The following is a 23350-nucleotide window of genomic DNA, read 5'->3' on the forward strand; positions in this document are numbered from 1 at the left end:
CTGGTGGGTCAGGACCCACTCGCGGGTCACGGCCTGATCCAACATGAGCTCTATTACCATGCAGATGTATGGTAAAGGGTTAAGAAATGGGTCCCCAAATGCATGTTTGGGTTAAAAGTGGGGATCTGAAAAGGTAGAAGATCCCTGGTGCAGACACTGCTGAGTCAGATGGACCAGTGGCCAGGCTCAGGACAGAGTAGCTGCTTTGCATGCAGAAGGTCCCAGGTTCACTCCCCAGTGCATCTCCAGGCAGGAAAGACCCCAGCCTAAAACCCTGGGGAGCCGTTGGTGTAGAGCTTGCTGGTTTCATTGGTGTCATCCCCCCCCCCCAATTTTCTTTTCTTTTCTTTTGCATACTGAGGTGGGTGATTTGGAATTGTTTTTCCCCCTTGGGATGATAACAGTGGAGTTAAATGAGACACTGGGAGGGGAGGGAGCGTGTGTGCATCCTCGCAGCCAAGGTCAGTAACAAAAGCCTCCCCACCCGCAGTACAGAATGTACTGATCTCCATAAATGTATCAGACTGCAGATGTACTTTTTGTGCAGGCAGACAGAACAAAGTGAATCTTGCATTTAAAAAGAGATGGAGAGAATCTGCCCCTGCTTTCTGGGTTAAGGCAAGGCGTTATTACAAGAGAGCTTTCTCAAGAAGAAAGCTCGCTCTGTGTTTCAGGGAAACTCAGTGATAAAGTTGGTTTCAAAAGAAATAGTAGAATCATAGAGTTGTAGAGTTGGAAGGGACTCTGGGGGCCCGCTAGTCCAACCCCCTGCAATGCAGGGATCTCAGCTAGATCATACATGACAGATCCAAGGGCATGCGGGGATAGCTTAGTATACAAAAAGGCAGGCCTTGTGCCTTGCTCAGTGTTTTGCAAGCTGCATTTGCCCCTCTATGCTGGAAGGGGAATAGCCATAGTTTAGCGGTAGAGCAACTGCTGTTCGTATGAAAAGTCCCAGGTTCAATCCCCCACTTCTCCAGGTAAGGCTGGGAAAGGCTCCCTATCTGAAACCCTGGAGAACTGCTGCCAATCAGTGTAGGTAGTACTACGCTGGTTGGACTACTAAGCTGGTTGAACAGTGTCTTCCGTTCCTATGTCTGAAAGCAGGGATAGCCCATGTGGTGCCTTTCACATGTTGCTGGATTACAACTTGCATCACCTCTGATCATTTTCCATGCTAGCTGGGATGATGGGAGTTGGGAGTCCAGCAAACATCTGGAGGGCACCATGTTGGCTATCCCTGTCTTAATGGAGGGCCCAGAGCCCCTGCTTTGCAAGCAGAAGTTTCCAAGTTCAGTCCCCAGCATCATCATGATGTAGGAACATAGGAAGCTGCCTTATACCAAGTCAGGCCCTGTGTCCATCTAGCTCTGTATTGTCTGCTCCAACCAGCAGCCCTGGTTCTCCATGGTTTTCCCTACTTGGACATGCCAAGGGTTGAATTTGGAACCTTCTGCATGCAGGGCAGATGCTCTGTCACTGAGTGCTCTGGTGCTTCCCCAATCAAATAAGCAGATGATGAGGATCTCCAGAAACGGCTGAGAAAAACTCCCTGCCTGAAGCCCCGTAGAGCCACTGCCAGTCAGTGTAGACAGTACTGAATTTAATGGGCTGACTCTGTATAAGACACTCTTGCATTTCCTGAGTTGTGCTTGTGCTAATTGGACCAAGCATCTCCATGCTGTTGTTGAGACGGAGGGTGATTGTGTTCAGAACAGAGCCAGAGTCCAGAGTCCTTCCCAAGACAGGTTCATCAGCCACCACCTTCCAGTGACCTACATGTTCAGTCCAGATTTTGGGGTGTTTTGTAGTGCTCATTGGAGAGCCGTTTTAACCAAACGCCTCCAGGTGTCTTGAGCAAGGAAGTCAAGGAGGCACAGACCTCACACTCTCCTGTGTGCAAAGTTTTTCCATACAGTTGAAGAGCTGCTGCAAGTCAGTGTTGACCCAATGAGTCTGACTCAACATGACACTTTTCCCTTATCTTTCTCTCCCCCTGATCTCAAATTCTGCAGGGATTAAAACTGTTCGCTCTTTAGAAATAGGTTCAGATTGTGTCCCTGAAGCTGTCTTTGCTGATAGCCCCTCCCTGAGGGGTCCCGCTAGCTCTATGGACTCTTTGCTAGCTTATAGGCCAAGGTGCGATACAAACCTCAGGCTGTAATTGAGGATCCAAGTGTTCCTGTGTTTCTCTTGCCTGGTGGGTTAATATTGTAAGCCTTGCGTGTAGCACATCACGCATGCCGTTTGCAGCGGATCTTCTGAGTGTCGTTAATTGGATTGATTCATGCTGGGTTGGAACATGACCTCCCTTGACATATGATAGAGGGGCCCTGGAGGCAGTGACCTAGGACAGGAATCCCTTAGAATTAGGTGACTGGGATCAGGAATCTTAACAAAACCCAAGGCTCACCAGGAAGGTCTTGTATGAGAATATGTATATATGCAACTGCAGGACGAGAGGAAATCTGCTGAGACAGGCTGCTCTGACATGCAGCGGCTCAGGTTGCAGACACCCTAATTAAAGTAGCCAGGGGCTCATATGCTCCCTTGGATGAGAAGCAGGGTCAAAATGACCTGACCAGATTCTCTTCTCCGTTTTCTGGGAACCTTGACGAAGCACCTGTCCAATTAGCCCCCTTCTCTCTCCCCTCCCCCACATGAAGCTCTTCCATCTTGCAAGCAGGGCAGAAGATTTGCTGTTGTCCATGGTTTTATTTTAAGGTTTCTCCTTCTTATAAGTAAAGTTCTGAAGGGGCTTCAGAGTTTTCACAGGAGCTGAGTTTGATCACTGCCTCGCCCGGGGCCTAGCCCCAGAACCTGTTTTCATATGTTCTGCCCAACCTCTGAGCATGTGAAGTAGTAATGACTAGGATGCTAATTTCCCTGAGTTAGCAAAGAGAGCATTTTTCTCACCATTGAGCAATCATTAGACAAACAATATCTCACTCCCCACCATGATTCTGTCTGTCTGTCTTTGTCTCTCTCTGAGACAGAAAGCAGGCTTGGGACTCTGCAACTCTGAAATCATGCATCAGATTTCACCAGGCTATGCCCTTGCAATTTCAAGCTTTTCCCAGCAGCCACAAGAGCTAGGAGCTGGTTGTTTAAAAATAGAGGAGTCTCCAGATGTGAAGCTCTGTGCTAGGTAGTACATGAACAGCTTGTGCTGCATCTGTCAGCGAATGTGCAAATAGCCCCCTGTGGTTGTTTGTTTTCTCCTTCCTCAAATAGCAACCCTATGATGGTGTCCCTTTCTGTTCTGGGACCTTGAACTTGGTTTTTTCTGGGGTGAGATGAAACTCCTAGGGGGAGGGGGGAGGTTAGCAGACAGATGTGCAGATCAACCACGCTCCACAGGAAAGGCAACACTTCTATGAGGCTTATATTGCACGTGTTTCCCTTACATTGTTGACAGTGTCACTATTATCTGAATGTCTTCTGGTGGCAATGAGGTCTAGAGCCTTCTCAGCAGAGGCATCTAACTTGAGGAGCCCATCCGGCTGCTTCACTGCCCTCTTTTTAGGAAAAACTCCCCTTCTTAGGAGAGCTTTGTCTCTCATAGGAGGAAAAAGGATCTCTGCCATTCTGTGGCATTATTGGGGCTTATTTTTAAAATGTTTTGATGATTAATTTTATGATACGCTTTGTGTCTTGTGTGCGGTGCCTCAGATGCCACCTCCAGGGCATTTGTGGGACGTGTCTAAAAAAGGAATAGTAAATGAATGGTGAATTGATTTTCTGTTGTTCTTGTACGCAGTTCCCTTTTTCCTTCTTAATAAGAAAGCTCATTCCTGTTCCCCCCCTCCCCTTTTCTCCCCTTTTGTTTTAACTCTCAAAGACTGTTTGGCCACCCGATGTCACTGCGAACACTCCAGACAGAGAAGTAGGCTCCACAGTTGGAGGGGGGACTAGGCTTCTGATAATTACCGGTTATGCTCAGCTATTTGCGCAAGTATTAATGTTGCTTTTGACCCCTGAGCAAAATGAGGGTTTCTGAGCCTGGTGGTAAGTTGTCGTTGCTTTTCCCCCCCTCTTTCCTACCGCCCCCAACCTTTCCCTTTTGCAGGCTCGGCAGGACCTGTCCATCCCCTCGTGGACCCCTTGGCAGCCGGGCCCCATTTGGCGCGCTTCCCTTATCCTCCCGGCACTATCCCAAACCCGTTGCTAGGGCAACCGCCCCACGAACACGAAATGCTCCGGCACCCGGTCTTTGGTAAGTGTGCAATAGCAGCCCTTGGGAAGCCAGTGTTGCCCAACCTATACCCTCCAGAGGTTATTGGACTACGACCCCCATCATCCCTAGCCATTGGCCATGCCGCTTGGGGCCGGTGGGGCTTGGAGTCTGACAGCAAGATCTGGAGGGTGGCAAGTTGGGGAGGATTGATGCAGATGAAAAATACAAGACCTACGGGCTATCTGGTTTTGAACGGCAGCCAATCAGATTCCTCCAACCAGAGCATTTGCCCCCCCCCCCCTTGCAGGAATGCTGTTCAGCACCTGGTGTCCAGAGGTATCCTGCTTCTGTACACAGTGTGGATATTATTGCCAATTGTCTTTAATAGACAAATGCACCTAGATTAGGTTTTTATTGGCTACCAGTGATTTAATGCATTTATCCTGGTATTCCAGCTGTCTCTGGACTGACTTACTTATGAAATTAAGGCTGTGAACTGGGGGAGTCTCATTCAAAGACTCTTCGTACCAGGGATCAGGCCCCTTCCTATGTGGACGGCATTCCACAGTTGAGTCGCATCCAGGTAAATCCTACTCAGGGTGGACCCACACAAGTCATCTCCAGTGATTTCAGCATAGAGTAGGACTAGCATTGGGTGCAACCCATCTGCTCAGTCACTGTTATCCCAGCTTGCAGTTACCAGGCATGCCTTGGCCAATCCAAACTTGCGTGCGACAACCTTTTCTCTTTTTCTCTCTCCCCAGGTACCCCCTACCCACGTGACCTCCCTGGCGGCATCCCTCCTCCCATGTCAGCAGCCCACCAGTTACAGGCCATGCATGCTCAGTCAGCAGAGCTTCAGAGACTAGCCATGGAGCAGCAGTGGCTGCATGGGCACCCCCACATGCACGGGGGCCACCTCCCCAGCCAAGAAGACTATTACAGGTAAGGCTGGGCCCATGCTGTCAGCGGAGGAAGAAGTTCTCTGGGGCAAGCTCCCCTTAGCGTGCATGCTGCCCCTTGGCCAATTCCTCCTCTGTTTATTTGTTATTAATATTATTTATTGAATTTGTATACCGCCCAAGTGGGCAACCACCTTGCCCTGAGGGAGGAGGGGAGGAGAAAGGAGTGGTCTGGTGAGCTGCCACCACCCACCTCGCAGTGGTACTACCCTTATATCACATTTCCTTCTTAATTGATGCTTAATTGTGCAACTGTCTTTGGTGAACCGCTTTGCGAGGTACACCTGAAAAGCAGCTTGCCATAAATTAGGCACAGGGGACGTGTAGCCCTCCTAGATGTTGCTGGACTACAACTCCCATCATCCCTGACTAATGGCAATGCTGGCTGGGGCTGAAGGGAGCTGGAGTCGAGCAGCATCTAGAGGGCCGCGTGTCATGAGTGAGTGAGTGAATGAATGAATGAATGAACCAACCAACCAACCAACCAACCAACCAACCAGGAGAGGCATGTTCTGAATGAATGAATGATGACTGAATGAATGAATGAACCAGGAGAAGCATGTTCTGGCAGCAGCATAAAGTGGAGACCCAGACTGGCCACATTTGCACAACTGCTCTCTTGCTTTAGGCTCCTATCACTTTACAGGTTGCTTACACCAGAGGTGTCAAACGTGAAGTGTGTCACATGCCCTCAGAGCTGGGTTTGTTTTTCTGAGGGAGGAGAGGGTCTTCCTGCTCTTATACCCACTATTGTTATAAAATACCACGACCAACTGCAGGTTTTGGATGGTCCTCAGGCAAGATGCCCACTGGAGGACCCCCCTCCCTGGGTGGTCCCATCTCCTCCTCTCCCTGCTGCGCTGTACTCTGTTTGTACAGCTGCCTAGAACGTACATGGCAAGCAGAGGGAGGTGCTTCATCTCCTCACTGGTCACTGCTTGGATGCTCACAGAAGGCATTTGAACAGACAGCAGCCACAGGACCAGGAGGCTCCAAGGGTTGCCTGGGTGGGGGCTCTACTAAGGGTGGGGGCCTCAACAGGTGCTCAGTGGTGGCAGCTCCAGGATGAGAAACCACAGAAAGATGATGTCAGGGCTATTACTGGTCAGATTTGGAAGGTCAACGCAGCAACCTTCTTCCTGAGGTTGGTTTCTTCAGCGTTTTGAAGGCTTGGGTCCTTGAAGTGGAGCATGAAGGTATTGCTTGGGGAACTGGCCATTTCAGAAGGCCAGGCTCCTGGGTTTTTTTATTCCAGGCCCAGCCAGCCCAGAGGCTCCCTTCCTGCCTGCTGGCCACAGAGCCTCATGCCACATACTGCTATTTTTGAGCACATGAAAGCAAAGACACATAACTCACAGGGCTGGATGTTCACTTCAGACATGAAGTCCTAGTTGAAAATCCCAGAGTCCCTGGGAAAACATGTGGATGGATGCATAACTCCTCCCTGCTCAGACTTTGGTAGGAAGAGAGATTTCCCCAAGGCCTGTCACACACCCTTTTCTTCTTATTAAGGGGCAGTGTGTGTGTGTGTGTGTGTGTGTGTGTGTGAGAGAGAGAGAGAGAGAGAGAGAGAGAGAGAGAGAGAGAGAGAGAGAGATATATATCTGTGGTACACAGAGGTCTACTTCACTACCACATTTGTCTGTTCTTGGCAGAGAGCTCTTCTGCATTGTGAGAGAGGGGAGAGACTGCAGAGGCTGGAGGAAAAAGTTCCCAACCCAAAAAAGCAACTGAATTATTTTTCTTTTTCTTCTTCTCTTCTAGCCGACTGAAGAAAGAAAGTGACAAGCAGTTGTAATAAATTATTTATTTGTAATTCTGGCTGCAGAAGATCCCAGTCCTTGGGAAGAAATGGAATGTGTTTATCCACACACACACACACACACACACACACACACACACTGCGAAAAACAAGAGAATTTTATCTTTTCAAGATACCTTTCTCTATTTAAAATGAAAAAAGGAGAAAAAACAAACAAGGAAGCCCAACCTATAGAGACTTTTAAAATCAGCACATATATTACAGAATTCATTTGTAGAGAAGATGTTTCCAAGACCAGTTTCAGGAGTCTCCTTGCATGATAAAACCTGTTAAGAAGCCTATTGAGAGAGAAACAACCCCCTCAGAACTGGATGGAAGTATTGAGAGGAAATTCCTTGGGCATTCTTGGGGGGGTTGTTTGAGGGGGTGGGTTGGGTTGGTTTTTTTCATTTTTTTCATTTTGAGTAGGTGCTAGAATCAGGTTCACAACTTAATGCAAGCCACTGTGCATACAAAGAAATACACTCAATTTATATATAAATATATAAATATATATATATACACTTTAAAAACAAAACAAAACAAAAAAAACAAGAATGGCAAGTAGGTGGCATAACACCCTCTGAAAATCCAAGTGCTATAACAAGAATTTTAAAAGAAAAAAATCTACTTTTATTTTAATACATTGTAGGAAAACTTCATAATTTTAAAGAGAGCTTTGCAGCATGGCTTTTTAAGTCTGTAAATAATTTTTTTGGGTTAGGGTTTAAAAAAATTATAATAATCTCCACAAACTCCTGGTTTCTTTCTTTCTTTCTTTCTTTCTTTCTTTCTTTCTTTCTTTCTTTCTTTCTCTCTCTCTCTCTCTCTCTCTCTCTCTCTCTCTCTCTCTCTTTCTCTCTCTCCTTCCAGCTCCTCCTCTCTCTTCCTCTTGTTCTCTCTCTTCAGTAACATCACAAAACCGTTACTTCTTACCTGATGTTGACAAGAATACAGAGTTGATTTTTTAATATAAGAGGAATATATATAATTATCCCTTTAATTAAAGGGAAGATGACATGGGGGGAGGGGTCAGTAATTTCAAAATGGTCGAGAGCTTGACTTGACGGTTCGGTAGCAACATGAGCATTAAAGGGAGTTGCAGGGATAATATGTTTCTTTTTTCTAAAAACAAAAACACAACTCTTTTTCTTTTTGTGTGTGTGTGCGTGTGCGCTGTTCTTTTTAATTTAATTCATTTGTTCCATGAACATCCTAAATCGCTTTTCATTCTTGTAGGTTTGTTTTTGACATAACTCAGTTCCTCAGCCGGTGAACAAGACCGCATATTCCTGCACTGGTTCTGTCGAAAAGCCGTCACGTTTTCCACCAGCGCAAGAGTTTTTTTGAAGCAGAAGTTGGAAAGGTAGCAGTTTTCAAGAAATGGGCTTTGAAATGTCAGTCTACCCCCGGGTCTCCCCTTTCCCCCACAAACATAGCATTAAACTGAAACTGTGTCCTATAAATGCAGGCACACACACACAGAGTCTGCCAATTAAGACAACAATAATGCGGTGATGTTTCTTTGGCCACAAGCCCCACAAGGCGTTCAATTCAAGGAGGAAATTCTCCTTTCTTCTCCATCTCAGGATGTGTGCCATGCATACCCACTGGGAACCCTGCCAGCATCGAAGCCCCACACCAGTCATGAGAGCTGTTGATATGGGGCAGACTGTCCTTTAGATAGCATGGAAGTTTACATGCAAACCATTTCCCTTCAAGTAATATCTATATATACGTTATAAAACTTACTTGAATAGTGCCGAATCGAAACTTCCCATCCCTGTCAAGTTACACATTTTGAAAGAAAAGGGACAGGCAGAGGGGCTGCCTCAGAGCTGTGCGTTTTCGAAATTGCCCCCATGAACGCAAAGCTTAAATTTCACTCTTAAAAGCCGGAAGCAGCCTCTGCGCTCCTGGGCTTTGTTTTTAATCGGTCCAATATTAGCAGGTTTGTGTTGTTTTTGTGTGTGTGCTTTGCTGGGCACAGAAGGGGATTTGCACCTGGTCTTACCTCAAGGGCACAATTGACCAGGGCGGTCTCACTCTTCCCCCACCCTCACCCCCAGTTCATGGCAGCAGAGTAAATTTCTTCCCCCCCCCCCAAAAAAAAATCCTCATCTTGAATGCTCTTTTGGGATATGGTGGAGTGAGAATAAGACTCAATAAACGTGCCTCGGGCAGCCTTTTCCCTGCCTGCTGTTTGCAGTAGCTTAGGAGTTATCCTTGTTTTGTAAAAAAATTTCACACTCTCCAATGCACGAGGCAGGGAAACTCTGAAGGCTTAGAGTGGGGTTGACCATCTTCTGTCAGAAGCTGTCAATGTCGCAAGCACATGACAACTGTATAAATCCAATTTTTTAATTCCCTTCGAACTGCTAGTTTAGTTACACTTTTTTAAAAAAAAATATGAGTTGGATTAGTGCAGGAATCTGCAAGGCTGTGTGATAACACATTTTCCTGTTAGTTGCATTCATTATAACATTTCCTGGTTCTTGTTCCTTTTGGAAGGCTGCTTCATTTGCTGTGAAGACTGTTATTTGTGGTGGTAGGAGTCCATTGGGCCTGATCAGATAACCCCGTAGCTAATCGTTCAGCGGTCTCTTAAACAGCACATACGGCAGGTGGAATTTTAATCCAGCCTAACAGAAATTTGGGTTCCTCTTACCTTGGTCCAGAGAACGGAGCTTTCTCCCTGCTCCCTGACTCCTGCTCCTTCTTCCCAAACCATCCTTCTTTCCCATTTGTTTCCTTACTGGCAGTCCACGCCTCTTGTCTCTGTGCAGTTGCAAAGAGCTGGTGGTTATTAAGCTATCCACCTGCCTTACAGCCCCTCCAGGTCCGCCTAACTGCGGACCATATTTTGGTCACACAAGCCACACGGGGTGTCCTCAGAATTGTCACGGTCACCTCTTCTCAGGTCAGTTTCTGAACCGCCGAGAGCTGAAGCACTGAACTGAGCATCAGGAAACTCTAAATTCATGGTGCTAAACGTCCAGCAAGATGCAAGCTAACAAGACAGAGTCATTGCTTAAAAGCCTAGCTAGCATCTCATGTTTTAACACTGTCATCTGGAATGGAATAAACTTCGCATAATGATCTGTCTTAACAGGCCGGACATCCCCAGCTGCTTATTATCAGTCCTCCTCTGTCTTGCCTTGTCTTTTTGAAGACGCCTCCTTGCAGCAAGCATAATCTAGTTTTTAACTGTCCTCAACTCTCTCAGAAAACAGAACCAGCCATATTGGTGAGGGTGGTGATATTTCAGTACCTTCAGGAGACACACTTAGTATGGATGTTGCAGACCATCCTCCTCTGACTTGGTGCTCTCCTGGTGTTTTGGACTACAACTCCCATCAGCCACACCCAGTGGGCTGATGGGAGTTGTAGTCCGAAACCTCTGCAACTCGCCGGTCTAGGAAAGACAGACAAATGGTACCAGTTTATTACGCCTTTTCCTCCACAGTTTACATGCAATTCATTGTGCTTCCTCATAAGCTCTTGACCTTTTGGGTTTCTTTTTTATGCTTACGTTAACAGTATGAATCATTCCACAGTGGTGGGGGAGCCCAAAGTTTCTTTGTCCTCAGATCTAAATGATTAGCTACAGTGTTATTTGCCCTGACTCTCCCAAGACCACCATGCTCTGTTAGAATCTCCCAACTTTTTACAGTTACCTTTTCAGGAAAAAAAAAACTTTTTTAAAGCAAGATTTTATTTTTTGCTTTGAACTTCAAAAATCCATTTTATTTTATTTTGCTTTTTGTGTGTGCGTGCGTGTGTGATTTTACTTTATTTTTTCAAAATCAAACCGTCTCTTGTTCTGTGTCGTCCTGGTTTGAGCTAGTTTCACTGCACCGTTTAAAAGCAGAATATACATTCTGACAGCTACATTTATATATATATATATCTTGAGGCTTAGTGTATATATGAGTAGGTTTACCATGGGATAACACAGTGTAAAACAGAGTAGAAAACCCAGAAATCGTGACTTCTGTGTTCTCTCCATTTGAGTATTTTGTAATTTTTTTGAAATATTTGTGGACATAAATAAAAACCAAGCTACACTATGGCAGTTTTGATTTTGTTTGAAAAGTGTGGCATGCATGTTTTAATGGGGCATGAGGTTGGGGTGGGTTCACTAACCATGAACCTCGTCGGAAGCAACACCCAGAGTGGCTTGGCTTCATCCTAAGCATCTTCTCATCTGTTTCCTCTTAGCTGCACAAAGGCCATCCTACAACAAGGTAACAAAATGAGGTGGGTCCTGTTTCAGGCAGCACAGTCCCTTTGGACATTTGCCCCTGTAAGGTGTACTATTGCCATATGCCATGGTTGGGACAGGCTTTTCAGTTACATATTTTCTTAAGTTAACACATTTGTGTCCTGTCCTGCCTTTAAGGTGTCAAGATGGTTGGGTGTGCATGGAGTTAATCCTGTGGTTTCCTTCACAGCCACCCTTCAAGGTAGGTTAGTCTGAGAGTTAATGGCTGTCCCAAGCTCTCTCTGGGTTTTGGATGATGCCTGTGAATCTTGTAGCAGGCGTCATGATAGATTAGGCATTCCCTCTGCTGTGCGTGTGATTGCGTGAGACAGAAAGGGAGAGAGAAAGGGGGAAACTTCTGTTTAGACCAGGGGTCAGCAACCTTTTTCTGCCACTGTCCCTCAGACCATGTGGTGGGCCAGACTATATTTTTTTTTGGGGGGGGGGGGAATGAACGAATTCCTATGCCCCACAAATAACCCAGATATGCATTTTAAATAAAAGCACACATTCTACTCATGTAAAAACAGCAGGCAGGCCCCACAAATAACCCAGAGGTGCATTTTAAATAAAAGAACACATTCTATTCATGTAAAAACATGCTGATTCCCAGACCGTCCGCAGGCCGGATTGAGAAGGCGATTGGGCCACATCTGGCCCATGGGCCTTAGATTGTCTACCCCTGGTTTCGACAGTGCTTGCCGTCTGCCATTTTATGCCATCTACTGTACTCAGTTTAGTCCACTTTTTAGTAAATTATTTAACAAATTAATTGGTTAAGTTAGGCTTGCCTGCATCAGGATTTGTGGGGGGGGGTAGGTTTCCCCCCAAAAGCTCAACCATTTTGGTGGTTTCCTTGAAAAAGCTCATTGCCAGTATCAGGAATTTTACTTTTTGAAATATGGCAGCCTTAATTAAGCACCAGAGCCCTAAAACCCTTCATGCCATTGCTTTTGTTCTTCATTGGTGTCTTTTAAATTAGGTTTTTGCTGCTGATCCAGGAAATGTAAATATTTATTTATTTATAATCCTGTTCTTTGGCAGAGAGAGAGAGATCTCAGAGGAGCTTACAAATCATTACGAAAAAGACACTCCCTGCACTCAGGTTTACAATTTAAAAAGACAAGGAAAATGGATTGGGATAGAGGAAGAAACAAGCAAACCCCTACCAAAGCAGCTCTGACCTTGAGAATCCCATGAATGCCACTTCAGGATCCGCCATGGCAGGAGGGCAGGGTATATACTGTAATGTTATAATAAAGAGATGGTGTTGCCACCTTAATTAACCTGGAGGTGATTCAGGTTTTCAGACCCAGGTACCCAAATGTCGCACAATGGACTCGCCAGGACCCTGTGTGGACTTGTGTCTGATCCTGTCTCCTGTTGTTCTCTTCCCTCTTCTGGGTAATTTGCTCTGCCACACACACCCCAGTTCTTGTCCTCCCTTTGCTCTGCTGAACACGATGCCAAGTGACTAGAATTCATCCATTGCAGAAAACACCTTCATCTAAATGTAAATGCCATTTCCCTGCCTCGGGCTGCTGCTTCATTCTTTTCTCTCCACTTCTGGGAAACGGATACAAGATAATGCCACTGTCACCACCCCAATCAATTTTTGTCCATGTCAAGCAAAAGCTTTTGTCCTAATACGTCTTTGAAATGTATTGTTCTGGGATGACAGAAGATGCATTCATTGGGGGCTGGGAGAAGGAGGGCACACTCTGAGAAATAGTCTCATTCAAGGAGAAACCACAAAGGATTGGAGCCGTGTGCTTGAAGGAAGTGGCTTGGGGAAGGAGTCATAAAACTCTTCAAACCCACCTGAATTTCCCTTTTCTCACTAAGATGCAGTAGCTGGTACCCATTGGGACTGCTTGGTCAGAAACAGGGAGACCAGCAGAGTCAGTGGCAGCCAGAGCTGTAAGTAAGAGTTGTAAGTAAGAAGGTGGGCAGGGGGTTGGTGGGGCTGTGCGCCATTTGCTCATAACAAATGGTCTCTGCACCTTAAATGTGAATTAAGCATCACTGTGTATTGGATTATCTAGCTAGCCGGACAGATGAGTTCGACTACAGCTCTGGTCAGGCCTGGCAGCATAGCCAGTGCTTAAAAGCGACCCAGCCATTTTATGGAATAATAACCATATAATAGTACTCTAGAACTGGTTTTACTGTTAGTTTATTGAGTTGGCAGTCCTTTGCATTTTGCTTTATTGCTCCAGTAGCATTTTGTTGCAAAGCTCTCAATAAACATCCAAATTATAGATAAATATTGATGAGACAGTTGTAGTCCAACCATATCTGGAGGGCAACAGGTTTTCTGTGTTTGTTTTAAATACAGCAAGATGGCTACTGGAGCATTTTTCAAATAGTTATGTCCTGGAGGCAGGCCTGGAGAAGAGGACCTGGTACCCTCAGTGGGCTGGTGAGATATCGCCACAGCAGGACCATTTGTTGCAGAGTCTTCCTTGGATTACACCACGATGTCCTGGACACAGTGTCCTGGACGAATGCCTACGCCATGAAGATTGCAGGAAATTTTCTATGGTGGCTTGTGGTTGCCCACCATGACCAGGTTCAGGAGAGACAAAAGGAGAGATTTCTTCACATAGCACAAAGCTAAAACTAGGGAATCTATTGCCATGAGTAATATGGCCAGTTAGGGTGGCTTTAAAAGAGGATTAGACAAATTCATAGAGCCAGGATGACTATGTTCTACCTCCGCTGTCAGAGGAAGTGTGCCTCTGAATATTAGTTGCTGGGAATCATAAGTGAGGAGAGTAGCTGTTTTGTTTGGGTCATGCTTGTGGGTGTCCCACAGGCATCTGGTCGGCCACAGTGAGAACAGGATGCTGGACTAGATGGACCTTTGACTTGACCAAGCTCTCATTATGTTATTAAGCGACGGGTGCTTGAATGAATGGTCACGATTAGCATTTTTTGGTCCAAATAACAGTTGCATATCCCTGCCCAGCCAGACGCCCGTAACGTTATTGAATTTGGCCAGCAGGTGGCAGCATTCACTAAAAAAAGTAACTTCCTACTGAGATACATGTTATGCTGTACACATACTGTACTGGTGTCAGAGGGATATTTATAAAGTTTTGCTTTAAACAAAGCTGTGTTTAAAAATGCACCCTAGAGCCTTTTACTACACATGGGCTACTGAGGCATTCCGAGGGTTGGAGGATGTGCACGTAGCTTTAAGTTTAGAAGCAACTGTTATTCAGAAGTACTGCTGCCTCCATGTGCGCCCCACCCCCCAAATCAAGCTGTTCTGGAGCCATTTATTTTTGTAAATTGCTTTGAGTTGCTTTTGTAACATAAAGTGATTAATAAGTTTAATAAATGAGATAGTCGTAATAGTAATAGGTATTTATTTATTTATTTCCCACCCTTCTGACTGGGTTTCCTTAGCCACTCTGGGCAGCTTCCAACAAAATATTAAAGATACAATTAAAAAAATGCGTGCCCATTCGAAGCAATCTTATACCACTTTAAACGATGGTGGCTTCTGCTAAATAACCTTAGGAACTGCAGTTTGTTAAGGGTGCTGTGCGGTATTTGGAGATCCCTCACAGAGCTCCAGTTCCTAGCACTCTTAACAAACCAGTTTCCAGGATTATTTTTTGGGGAAGCCCTATTTAAAGAGGTATAATACTGCATTAAATTTATAGCGCAGACGAGGCCTCCCGAGTTTCTCCCGAGATTCCTCTTTATAGCCATACTGCCTCTGTTGCACCCACACAACTTGCAATAAAATCAGCTGGAATCTCGCATGTTCGCAGGCTTCCAGTCAACCACTGGAGGCTTGTTCACACACTATGCAAAGCACGGGGGCAAGCTGCCTCTAGCACTGATGCAAAAGTGTGCACGTGCGAAAGAGGGCACACACTTGTTGCACATGGGCCGTATCCTCCTTGAACAGCAAGTGAATAACTGTGCTGGTGTGCGGGTCAGTGGAATGTGATGCTCACATGTTCTCTTGTCCCCATGTTTGAGCTGCCTCTGTTTGGGGACTTGTGAGGGAAGAGTCATATGGTTGTTTAGGGAAGCTTTTAATGTTTAATAGGTTATTGTATTTTAGTGTATTATTGGAAGCCGCCCAGAGTGGCCGGGGAAACTCAGCCAGATGGATGGGGTATAAATAATAAATTATTATTATTATTATTATTATTATTATTATTATTATTATTATTCCGTAATTCGGCCTTCAGAAACAGTTTCTGGGCGGAAAGCGCTCTAATGTCTGGGAACAACATTGGGCAAAACTAAGAAAAAAGCTTGACAACTTTGGCCAAAAATTTGAATTTACTTTTCCCTTTTACACCCAGATTTTTACTTTTCGAAATATGGCAACCCTACCTCATGGCCGAGCCTGACATTTGGAGCAAACACTCATTTTAAGCACTTTTACCTCCCTCAGACGCTCATTTTAGACACATTTCCCCCCCCCCCCCCTTAAGCATTCATTTTAAACATCTTTCCCCTCACTTGTTTGAAACATTAACAAACAAAATTCCCCTCATGAGGTTTTGGTGTTTTTTGGTTAAAAACCACTCAAGAAAGGTGGTCTCCAGCATAAAAACCGGGCAGGCCTCAGCCTTGCCTTCCTCCGGCCAATCCCGTGGCGGCATTTTGCAGCAGGGCCTGCCTACCCAGCCCCTCTGCCAATCAAGCGGCTGCATTTCCCTCGCTCTCGGTCACTGTCCAGAGATGGAGAGCGAGGAAGGAGAATGGCTGCGAGGCATGAAAGCTAATTTCATACACTTAGTAAGTTTCTCTTTCCTTAGTGACCTTGCTGGAAGAGCCAGCTGTTTGTACATGTGAGAGAGTAATGGGGTTGGAGTGGACTGGAGTCAAGTATCAAGGGCAGTGGGAAAACATCTGAAGTGTGTCTCTATTTTGAAAAAAAATAATGCTGTATTTTAATAACTAAAGCCAAAACAACAACCCTTTTGCCAACTTCCTCCAGGTTTAGGGTCTGAGTTACCTCTCCTCACAGAGAAGCACCTACAATTTTCATATTTTTTTAAAAAATATTTTTTTATTTGCCAAGTACTTCAGTTGTAATTCTTCTCCTGCGGTGATTTTATTTAATTTTCTCAAAGAAAAGGCTTCGTTTCTCAAAATAAGGCTTTCAGTTCTGTCCATGTTTATTTGGGAGTCATGGGTGCCAGGAGCGGGGAGTCGTCCTTCTCTTTCCCCTGAATGAATTATAATCTCCAGAGTCCCAGCTATCTGGGTTTTTTCTTTTTTTAAAAAAACAAGAAGTTTCTAGCATTTGTAGAATCTGACACAAAATGTAGAAAAAGTGCAAATTTCCACACTTTTTTGTGAGCCTGCTCACACACCATACATCTAAAGCGTATCCTAACCCCCTCCCAAATGAAAATTATCCTGGCAATTGTTGTTTGTTAAGGGTGCTGGGAACTGTAGCTCTGTGAAGGTAGACTATAGTTCCCAGCATTTTGGGGCAGAAAGTTGTGTGCTTTAAATGTATGAAACTAGGCTCCCATCTTTCAGTGTTTTAACCAATGAATGAATTCGTAGGAGCGACTGATGTTCAGGGGAGCCAATCTAGCTAATCAGAGAAAGAGAAGGCTGGTTTGAAACACCTGTTACCTATTCTAGACTTCAGATTGGTTTTTAAGCCTTTTGTGCTGGTCTCACCTGGTGGAGAAGGGATTTGCTGTTGGCTGGTTGTAGACCAAAGTGTTTGGGTGCACGTGTGTGTGATATTTCATTCAGCTTGGAACAACAATTCATGCAACTGATAGGGTGGACTGTACATAGAAACTTCTGCCATAATACATTTTTTTGTCTACAATCTGAGTGTGTCAGTGACACTTTGGGATCTTGACTTTGATGGTGTTTACCAAAACAAGTCCATATGTTCTTTGGAGACAGAGAGTGAAAATATTCATTTTTTTCCTCCATAGCACAGTCTCTCAAGGTCTCACCTCTCATTCTCCTTTCACCTTTTGTTATCCCTCCTGCAATACAGAGATTAATTTACCGCCTTTGCATGCCTACTCAGAAATAATCCCATGGAGTTCAATTAGGCCTGTTACTCCAAGCTCAGTGGGGAGAGGATTGCCATATTAACTGATTTTAATAAGAGTTATATGTGTGAAATTGTGCAAACAATTGCTGCATAGTTCTAAAGAAAAATATTGCCATCTGTTGTTGGGTAAAATCCCCACATGCTCAGAGTTTGCCGCAACTGGAATCGTGGAATTTGGCCCCACGTATTAATTTAATTTTATCAAATTAATGAAACCCAGTGAGCATAATATAACAAGCATCCAGCCTGCAAATATTAAAATCCACAGCAAAAATATCTGCGAACGCCATCTACGATCCAATAACAAGTATGAAACCATCCTGGGAAGAGTAATTTTGTGCCTTTCACCACTAGATGGCACTGCTGTCTATGTTTTGGTTTGATGGCAGCTTATTTCAGGGGTCACCAACCTGGCGGGCACTTGGGCACTCGTGAAGGCTCCCAGTGGTGCCCTGGGCAGGTTCCCCAGACTGTGAGCTTTCGTTTAACAATAAAAAGTAAGTCCCTAACCCTCCTAGAAAGAAGAGTATGGGGCAAAATGTACAGATACATTCTAAGCAATTTCTGGAAAATGAGGGTGGAGTTGCCACCTTGTATATTTTTCCCTGGTACTGAGGAAAGCTTCCTGTTGTTATTATTAGACTTCAACTGTGTGTTTTGTGTGTGAGAGAGTGATCTCCATAATCAGGACCATCGCGGCATAGCGTGACTTCCCATGATAAGCATAATATTTTGGGGGATGGTTGTCTCTTAATTTTGTGTTATGCCATGCTTCCCGTGGCAGCCATTTTGTGGTTGTGCGTTTTCAGCCCTACCTTGAGATGCTGGGAATTGAACCCATTGCCCTCTGCAAGCAAGGCATATGTCCTACCACTGAGCTACACCCCTTCTCTTAAGAGTTAGGAAAAATGCCTTGTGTCAACTCTGACCAAGGCCTGTCCATCTCAGCATTGTGTCTGCACTGACTGGCAGTGGCTCTCCAGGGTTTCAGGCAGGTGGGGGGGCATTCCCAGCCCCACCTAAAGATGCCAGGGATTGAACCTGGGATCTTCTGCATAACAAAACAAATTCTCTGCCACTAAGTTATGGATAGCTCTAATACTCAAAGGAAGCTGCCAGTATGCTGAGCTACAACACATCCTCATTTCCCTTCAGACATATATTGAGCATTTTCACTATAATGGTTTCACTTCTGTTGCCTTCTGTTGCTGTGAGACAGAATGAGAAATAAACCGGGCTGCCACCCACTTTAGTTAATCTCAACTGATTTGGTTAATCTCAACTGATTAACCAATTGATGAATAACGCTTTTAAAAATTGCACATGATGAAATCCAATCATTCAAAAGGGGTGCAGAGAAACAAACCGTGTGAACTCAGACGTGTTGCAGTAACAGTTCTCTTGGAACAGAGAAGGGGAACTGGATCTGGTTGGTGGTCCAGAACATGATGTGTCCCATGGACCAGATTTGTCTTGCCAGGGTCACCTGACATCACAGTGATGTCAGGTGACCTTTTTTTGCATAGGGCTAAGCATAATCAGCTGATCAGTTGGTGCTTGTAAAGTGATGTCCATGGTGTCGGGCAAGTAGGCATGCCTTTGCCAAAGTGGCCTTACAGGCCAAATAGGGAGGCTGGGTGGGCCCAGTTAGGCCCCACTTTGGTCTTTCCCTGCTCAACCCACATTCTGTGTGGTGTGTGTGTGTGTGTGTGTGTGTGAGAGAGAGAGAGAGAGAGAGAGAGAGAGAGAGAGAGAGAAAGCACGGAAGGAATGTGTCTTTTAATATGGTGCTTGCCATCTGTACTTTTTGCAAGAACTTTTATTAAAAACGTAATTAAGAATGCTGCCTGGTTTAATGGGGGGGCACTGGTTTCATTCTATCAAAAATGTTTTTATCGACATAATTTAACTATTTGACTGAACGTAACAGCCCTTAAAAAATGAACTGATTGGGAACACAGGAAGCTGCCTTATACTGAGTCATACCACTGGCTCACCTAAATTAGTATTGTTTACACTGTCTGGCGGCAGCTCTCCAGGGCTTCAGACAAGCATATCTCCCCTACCTGGGGAGGGGAGATCAACTGTCCTTTGGCTGAGATCTGAGTTGCCTAGAATGGCTACAACTGCTACTTCACGGAGGATGTTGACCAATTCAAGTCCTGTTTAACAAACACTCTTAAGAACAGAGAGGGCTATGGCTCAGTGGTAGAGCATCTGCTTTGCATGCAGAAGGTTCCAGGTTCAATCCCTGGCATCTCCAGGTAGAGCTGAGAGAGACTCCTTTCTGAAACCCTGGAGAGCCACTGCCAGTCAGTGTATACATAACAAGCTAGATGGACCAATGATCTGACTCTGAATAAGGGCGCTTCTTACGTCCTGGAAAAAATAATAATTTCCCTTCCTTCCAGATTCCACTTATTTCCACATTTCCACTTATCCTGCATTATCTTCCTCTTTGGTCATTCCACCCTGGTTCTCTCACTCTCCCTGCTGGAAACTTTTGCAGCTATTAAAGGGAATTGTTCCCATGCAGCCCAGTCTCTCCAAATACCACCCATCAAATTGACGGGCCCTTACCTAGTTTGTAGTAGTGCATTAAATAAAGCTCAGTTCTTTCATATAGACACTAGGGGGCACTCACGGTACACCACAGGTCTCAAAGGGACTAAGCAAGAAACAAACTGAACTTTTATAAGGCTGCAGCTTGAAAAGCAAAAGCCACCAGAAGATGAAACATTGGAGCTCCTCTTAATGCCTTGCCTGCTGTGGAGCTTCCTTTTCTTCCTTTCTAAAAGATGGTTTTCTGGGGGGGGGGGGAGTGATGCTGCTGCTTTATACTGAATCAGACTGCAACTCACACCCTGGTCAGTCCCCTTATGCTGTTTCTGCCCCAAGCAGCCAGTATTTAGAGGTGCACTGCCTCTGGAAATTGAGGTTCTCTTCAGCGATCATAGCTAATAGCTATTGGTAGACCTGTCCTCATTCATGGATTTGTCTAATCCCACTTTCTAAAGCAATCTAAGCCTGCCTTTATTGTCACATCTGGTAGCAGTGAATTCTATAAGCTAACCATGCATTGTGTGAAAATGCCCTTTCTTCTGTCCCAAATTGTATTCCCATTACCAAAATAATTAGGGGATCATGAGCTTTCATAATATGGGAATGAAGATAATTCTGAACGGCGTTCCAATAACGTTTAATTTTATTTTTGTATAAAATATAAAAGTTGCTTGCCAACTACTAGGAATTATTGACCTCCTTCCTATGTTAGGAACATGGGAAGCTGTCCTGTACTGAGCAAGACCACTGGTCCATGTATCTCAGTATTGTCTACACTGACTGGCAGCATCTCCCTAGGATTTCAAGCGGTGAGTCTTTCTGAGCCCTCCCTGCATATGCCACTGGGGACTGAACCCAGGGCTTTATCTGCCACAGGTAAAGGTAAAGGGACCCCAGACCGTTAGGTCCAGTCGTGGATGACTCTGGGGTTGCGGCGCTCATCTCGCTTTATTGGCCGAGGGAGCTGGCGTACAGCTTCCGGGTCATGTGGCCAGCTTGACTAAGCCGCTTCTGGCGAACCAGAGCAATGCACAGAGACGCCGTTTACCTTCCTGCCAGAGCGGTACCTATTTATCTACTTGCACTTTGACGTGCTTTCGAACTGTTAGGTTGGCAGCTGCCCCAAAGAAGCACTTAATCAGCCACCTTTCTGGCTTAGTTCTGAGATTCCACCAGACACTCTTTCAGGCATCCACGAGGACTAAAAACTTTCTGCACCCAGTACCACATCTTGAGGTCTTTCCCCCTCTTCTGCAGAACTGCATTACTGCCTTGCTTTGCCGCTGCAACTGCATACGATCAATCACCTTGTAACCTCTGCATTGTTCCTTATACTGTAATGACCCTGTTCTTCAGAAATACCTTTACCTCACCATGAACTCATCAGTGCCTTGCCCTCTGCTAAAGGCACCCTGCTGGCAGCTGGAGCTGTCTAGCCAATCCGCCCCCCTGCCCCCCGCCAGCACCTTTAGTTTCTCCTATTTGTAAAGTAGCTGAAAAACCAAAAGCTGTGTTTTGTTTGGTTCTGACATTGGCTTGCAACAGTCTAGGAGATGGGAGTTCAAGGCCAGCTGTGTTTGCTTCACAGTTTCCAGGCACGGCTGGGGAACGGCAGCCAAGGAAAGAGCCAAGTCACAGGAGATGGGGAAATTCCAAGCTGGGTGTTGATCAGAACAGGATTCTCGCTCGCCTGCAATGTGCGTTCTTCTCCCCTGCCCCCCGTAGCAATGAGCTAAAGTTGTCCAATCCGTTCTGGCTGTCAGCAGCGGGGGAGCTGGATTTCACGCTTCCAAGTGTGTCTGCGTGCGGCTGTGTCTCTGACGTCTGCGCGCTGCCTCCCTTGCCCCCCTGCCAAGGAGGTTGGTGCCAACAGGCGGACAGACCGATGATCCATTTGTGACGCCAAGACCGTGGAAGCAACGCGTCTCCCGTTGGCAAAGCCTCACTTTCCCTATTACCACCTGTAGGGGATGCAGCAGCCTCTGTGCTCCCATCGAAACCCGGTACCAGCAGTTCCAGATTCTGCACCCGAAAAAATGGGAATTCCGCGACTGGTAATCTGTTACACACAGCTACATGTTTGCAAAGGACAAAAGCAGTAAATGCTGAGGAACGTACTGTGCAAACTAAGACTGTCTTCTTTTACACAACTTAACTGTATTTGGCGTAATTTATCCTGGTTTTGATGGGATGCGGGTGGCGCTGTGGGTTAAACCCCAGAGCCTAGGACTTGCCAATCAGAAGGTCGGCGGTTCGATCCCCGCAACGGGGTGAACTCCTGTTTCTCGGTCCCTGCTCCTGCCAACCTAGCAGTTCGAAAGCACATCAAAGTGCAGGTAGATCAATAGGTACCGCTCCGGCGGGAAGGTAAACGGCGTTTCCGTGCGCTGCTCTGGTTCGCCAGGAGCGGCTTAGTTATGCTGGCCACATGACCCGGAAGCTGTCTGCGGACAAACGCCGGCTCCCTCGGCCAATAAAGCGAGATGAGCACCGCAACCCCAGAATCGGCCACGACTGGACCTAATGGTCAGGGGTCCCTATACCTTTACCTTTAATCCTGGTTTTGGGGAGTAGTGAGGAAGGTTAAGAAGCTATATGTGAGGTACCAGCAACCCGTATGCGGAACAGTTGCCCAAATGATACGTTCTTGACAAATTTTGAGAGTCATCTCTTTATCAAGGGGATCTAAAGGGGGGGGGGAAACCCTTCAACACTGTAAAAACAAAAAAAATAACAACTACCCCATAAACACAGAATTATAAGCTGTAAAGACACACAGAGCTGAGCGATACCTTTATTGGGGAAGCAACCTTTTTGACTGGGCTGGGGAATCATTTTCAGCCCAAGGGCCACATAAGCAACTTTCTGGGGGCCACGTGGCTGGTTGTGGCTGTGGCCAGTGGCAAATGTGGGGAGAGCAACGGATGTGACTTACCTTTATACCTCTTACCTTTGGCCCTCCAGATGTTGCTGAACTACAACCGCCGTCAGCCCCAGCAAGCATGGGCAAGGCCTAGGGATAATAGGACTTGTTCAGCAACATCTGGAAAAACCAAAAGTTCCCCACAACTGCTTTAAATATCAGGCCAAGTTCCTGCTGTGCAGTAATCAGATAGATCTCAACACGCAGGCTAACACACGCAGCCCGCCTCGTCATCTAGGTTTAGCAAGAGGCAGCTCAAGGGCACATCCCAGTCAGGTGAAAGTGAATAGGGGTCATGGCTTGTGGTGACCTGGGAAGAGCCTTGAGGGCCAAAGAGAGAGGCCTGGGGAGCTGCATTTAGGCCTTGGTCCCTAGGTCCCTCCTGCTTTCCTGGGATGAGCTGTGGTTGATGGGAGTTATAGTCCAGAAATGTCTGGAAGGCAGCTGGTTGTGGGGGGAGGCTGCCAGGTGTGCTCTGAAGCACATCATTGCAATCCCAAGGAAGACTGTGGTTTTCACCCCTAACAATTTATGGGAACAAAGAAAGCTGCCTTATACCAACTTCTGCCTTGTACCACTTGGAGCAAAGATGCTCGC

General features: G+C 45.9%; 2 protein-coding genes and 1 long non-coding RNA gene across 36 annotated transcripts in view; 2 read left to right on the forward strand and 1 right to left on the reverse strand.

Annotated features, from left to right (window-relative positions):
• Positions 1-11010, forward strand: part of RERE (arginine-glutamic acid dipeptide repeats) — a 340184-nt gene extending 329174 nt beyond the window's left edge. For 23 of the 32 annotated variants that reach the window (XM_083628418.1, XM_083628429.1, XM_083628432.1 and 20 more), the window contains 4 exons: positions 3842-3886; positions 4070-4216; positions 4942-5122; positions 6904-11010. In XM_083628418.1, coding sequence (XP_083484544.1) covers positions 3842-3886; positions 4070-4216; positions 4942-5122; positions 6904-6937 — 407 coding nt within the window. In that variant the 3' untranslated portion in view covers positions 6938-11010. The remainder of the gene's footprint in view (positions 1-3841; positions 3887-4069; positions 4217-4941; positions 5123-6903) is intronic. The other 9 variants (XM_083628435.1, XM_083628421.1, XM_083628436.1 and 6 more) reach the window with 1 other exon arrangement.
• The window catches only part of LOC310769620, a 343443-nt gene that overhangs the window by 105478 nt on the left and 214615 nt on the right, over positions 1-23350 (reverse strand). The gene's annotated exons all lie outside the window — the stretch shown is intronic.
• The window catches only part of SAMD11 (sterile alpha motif domain containing 11), a 317484-nt gene continuing 310041 nt past the window's right edge, over positions 15908-23350 (forward strand). For 2 of the 3 annotated variants that reach the window (XM_083628580.1, XM_083628571.1), the window contains exon 1: positions 15912-15974. The gene's annotated coding sequence lies outside the window, so the exon portion shown is untranslated. Of the gene's footprint in view, positions 15975-23350 lie in introns of all 3 variants that reach the window. The other variant, XM_083628579.1, reaches the window with a different exon arrangement.

The sequence above is a fragment of the Podarcis filfolensis genome, assembly GCF_964270895.1.
Source record: "Podarcis filfolensis genome assembly, chromosome: 8".
NCBI lineage: Eukaryota > Metazoa > Chordata > Lepidosauria > Squamata > Lacertidae > Podarcis > Podarcis filfolensis.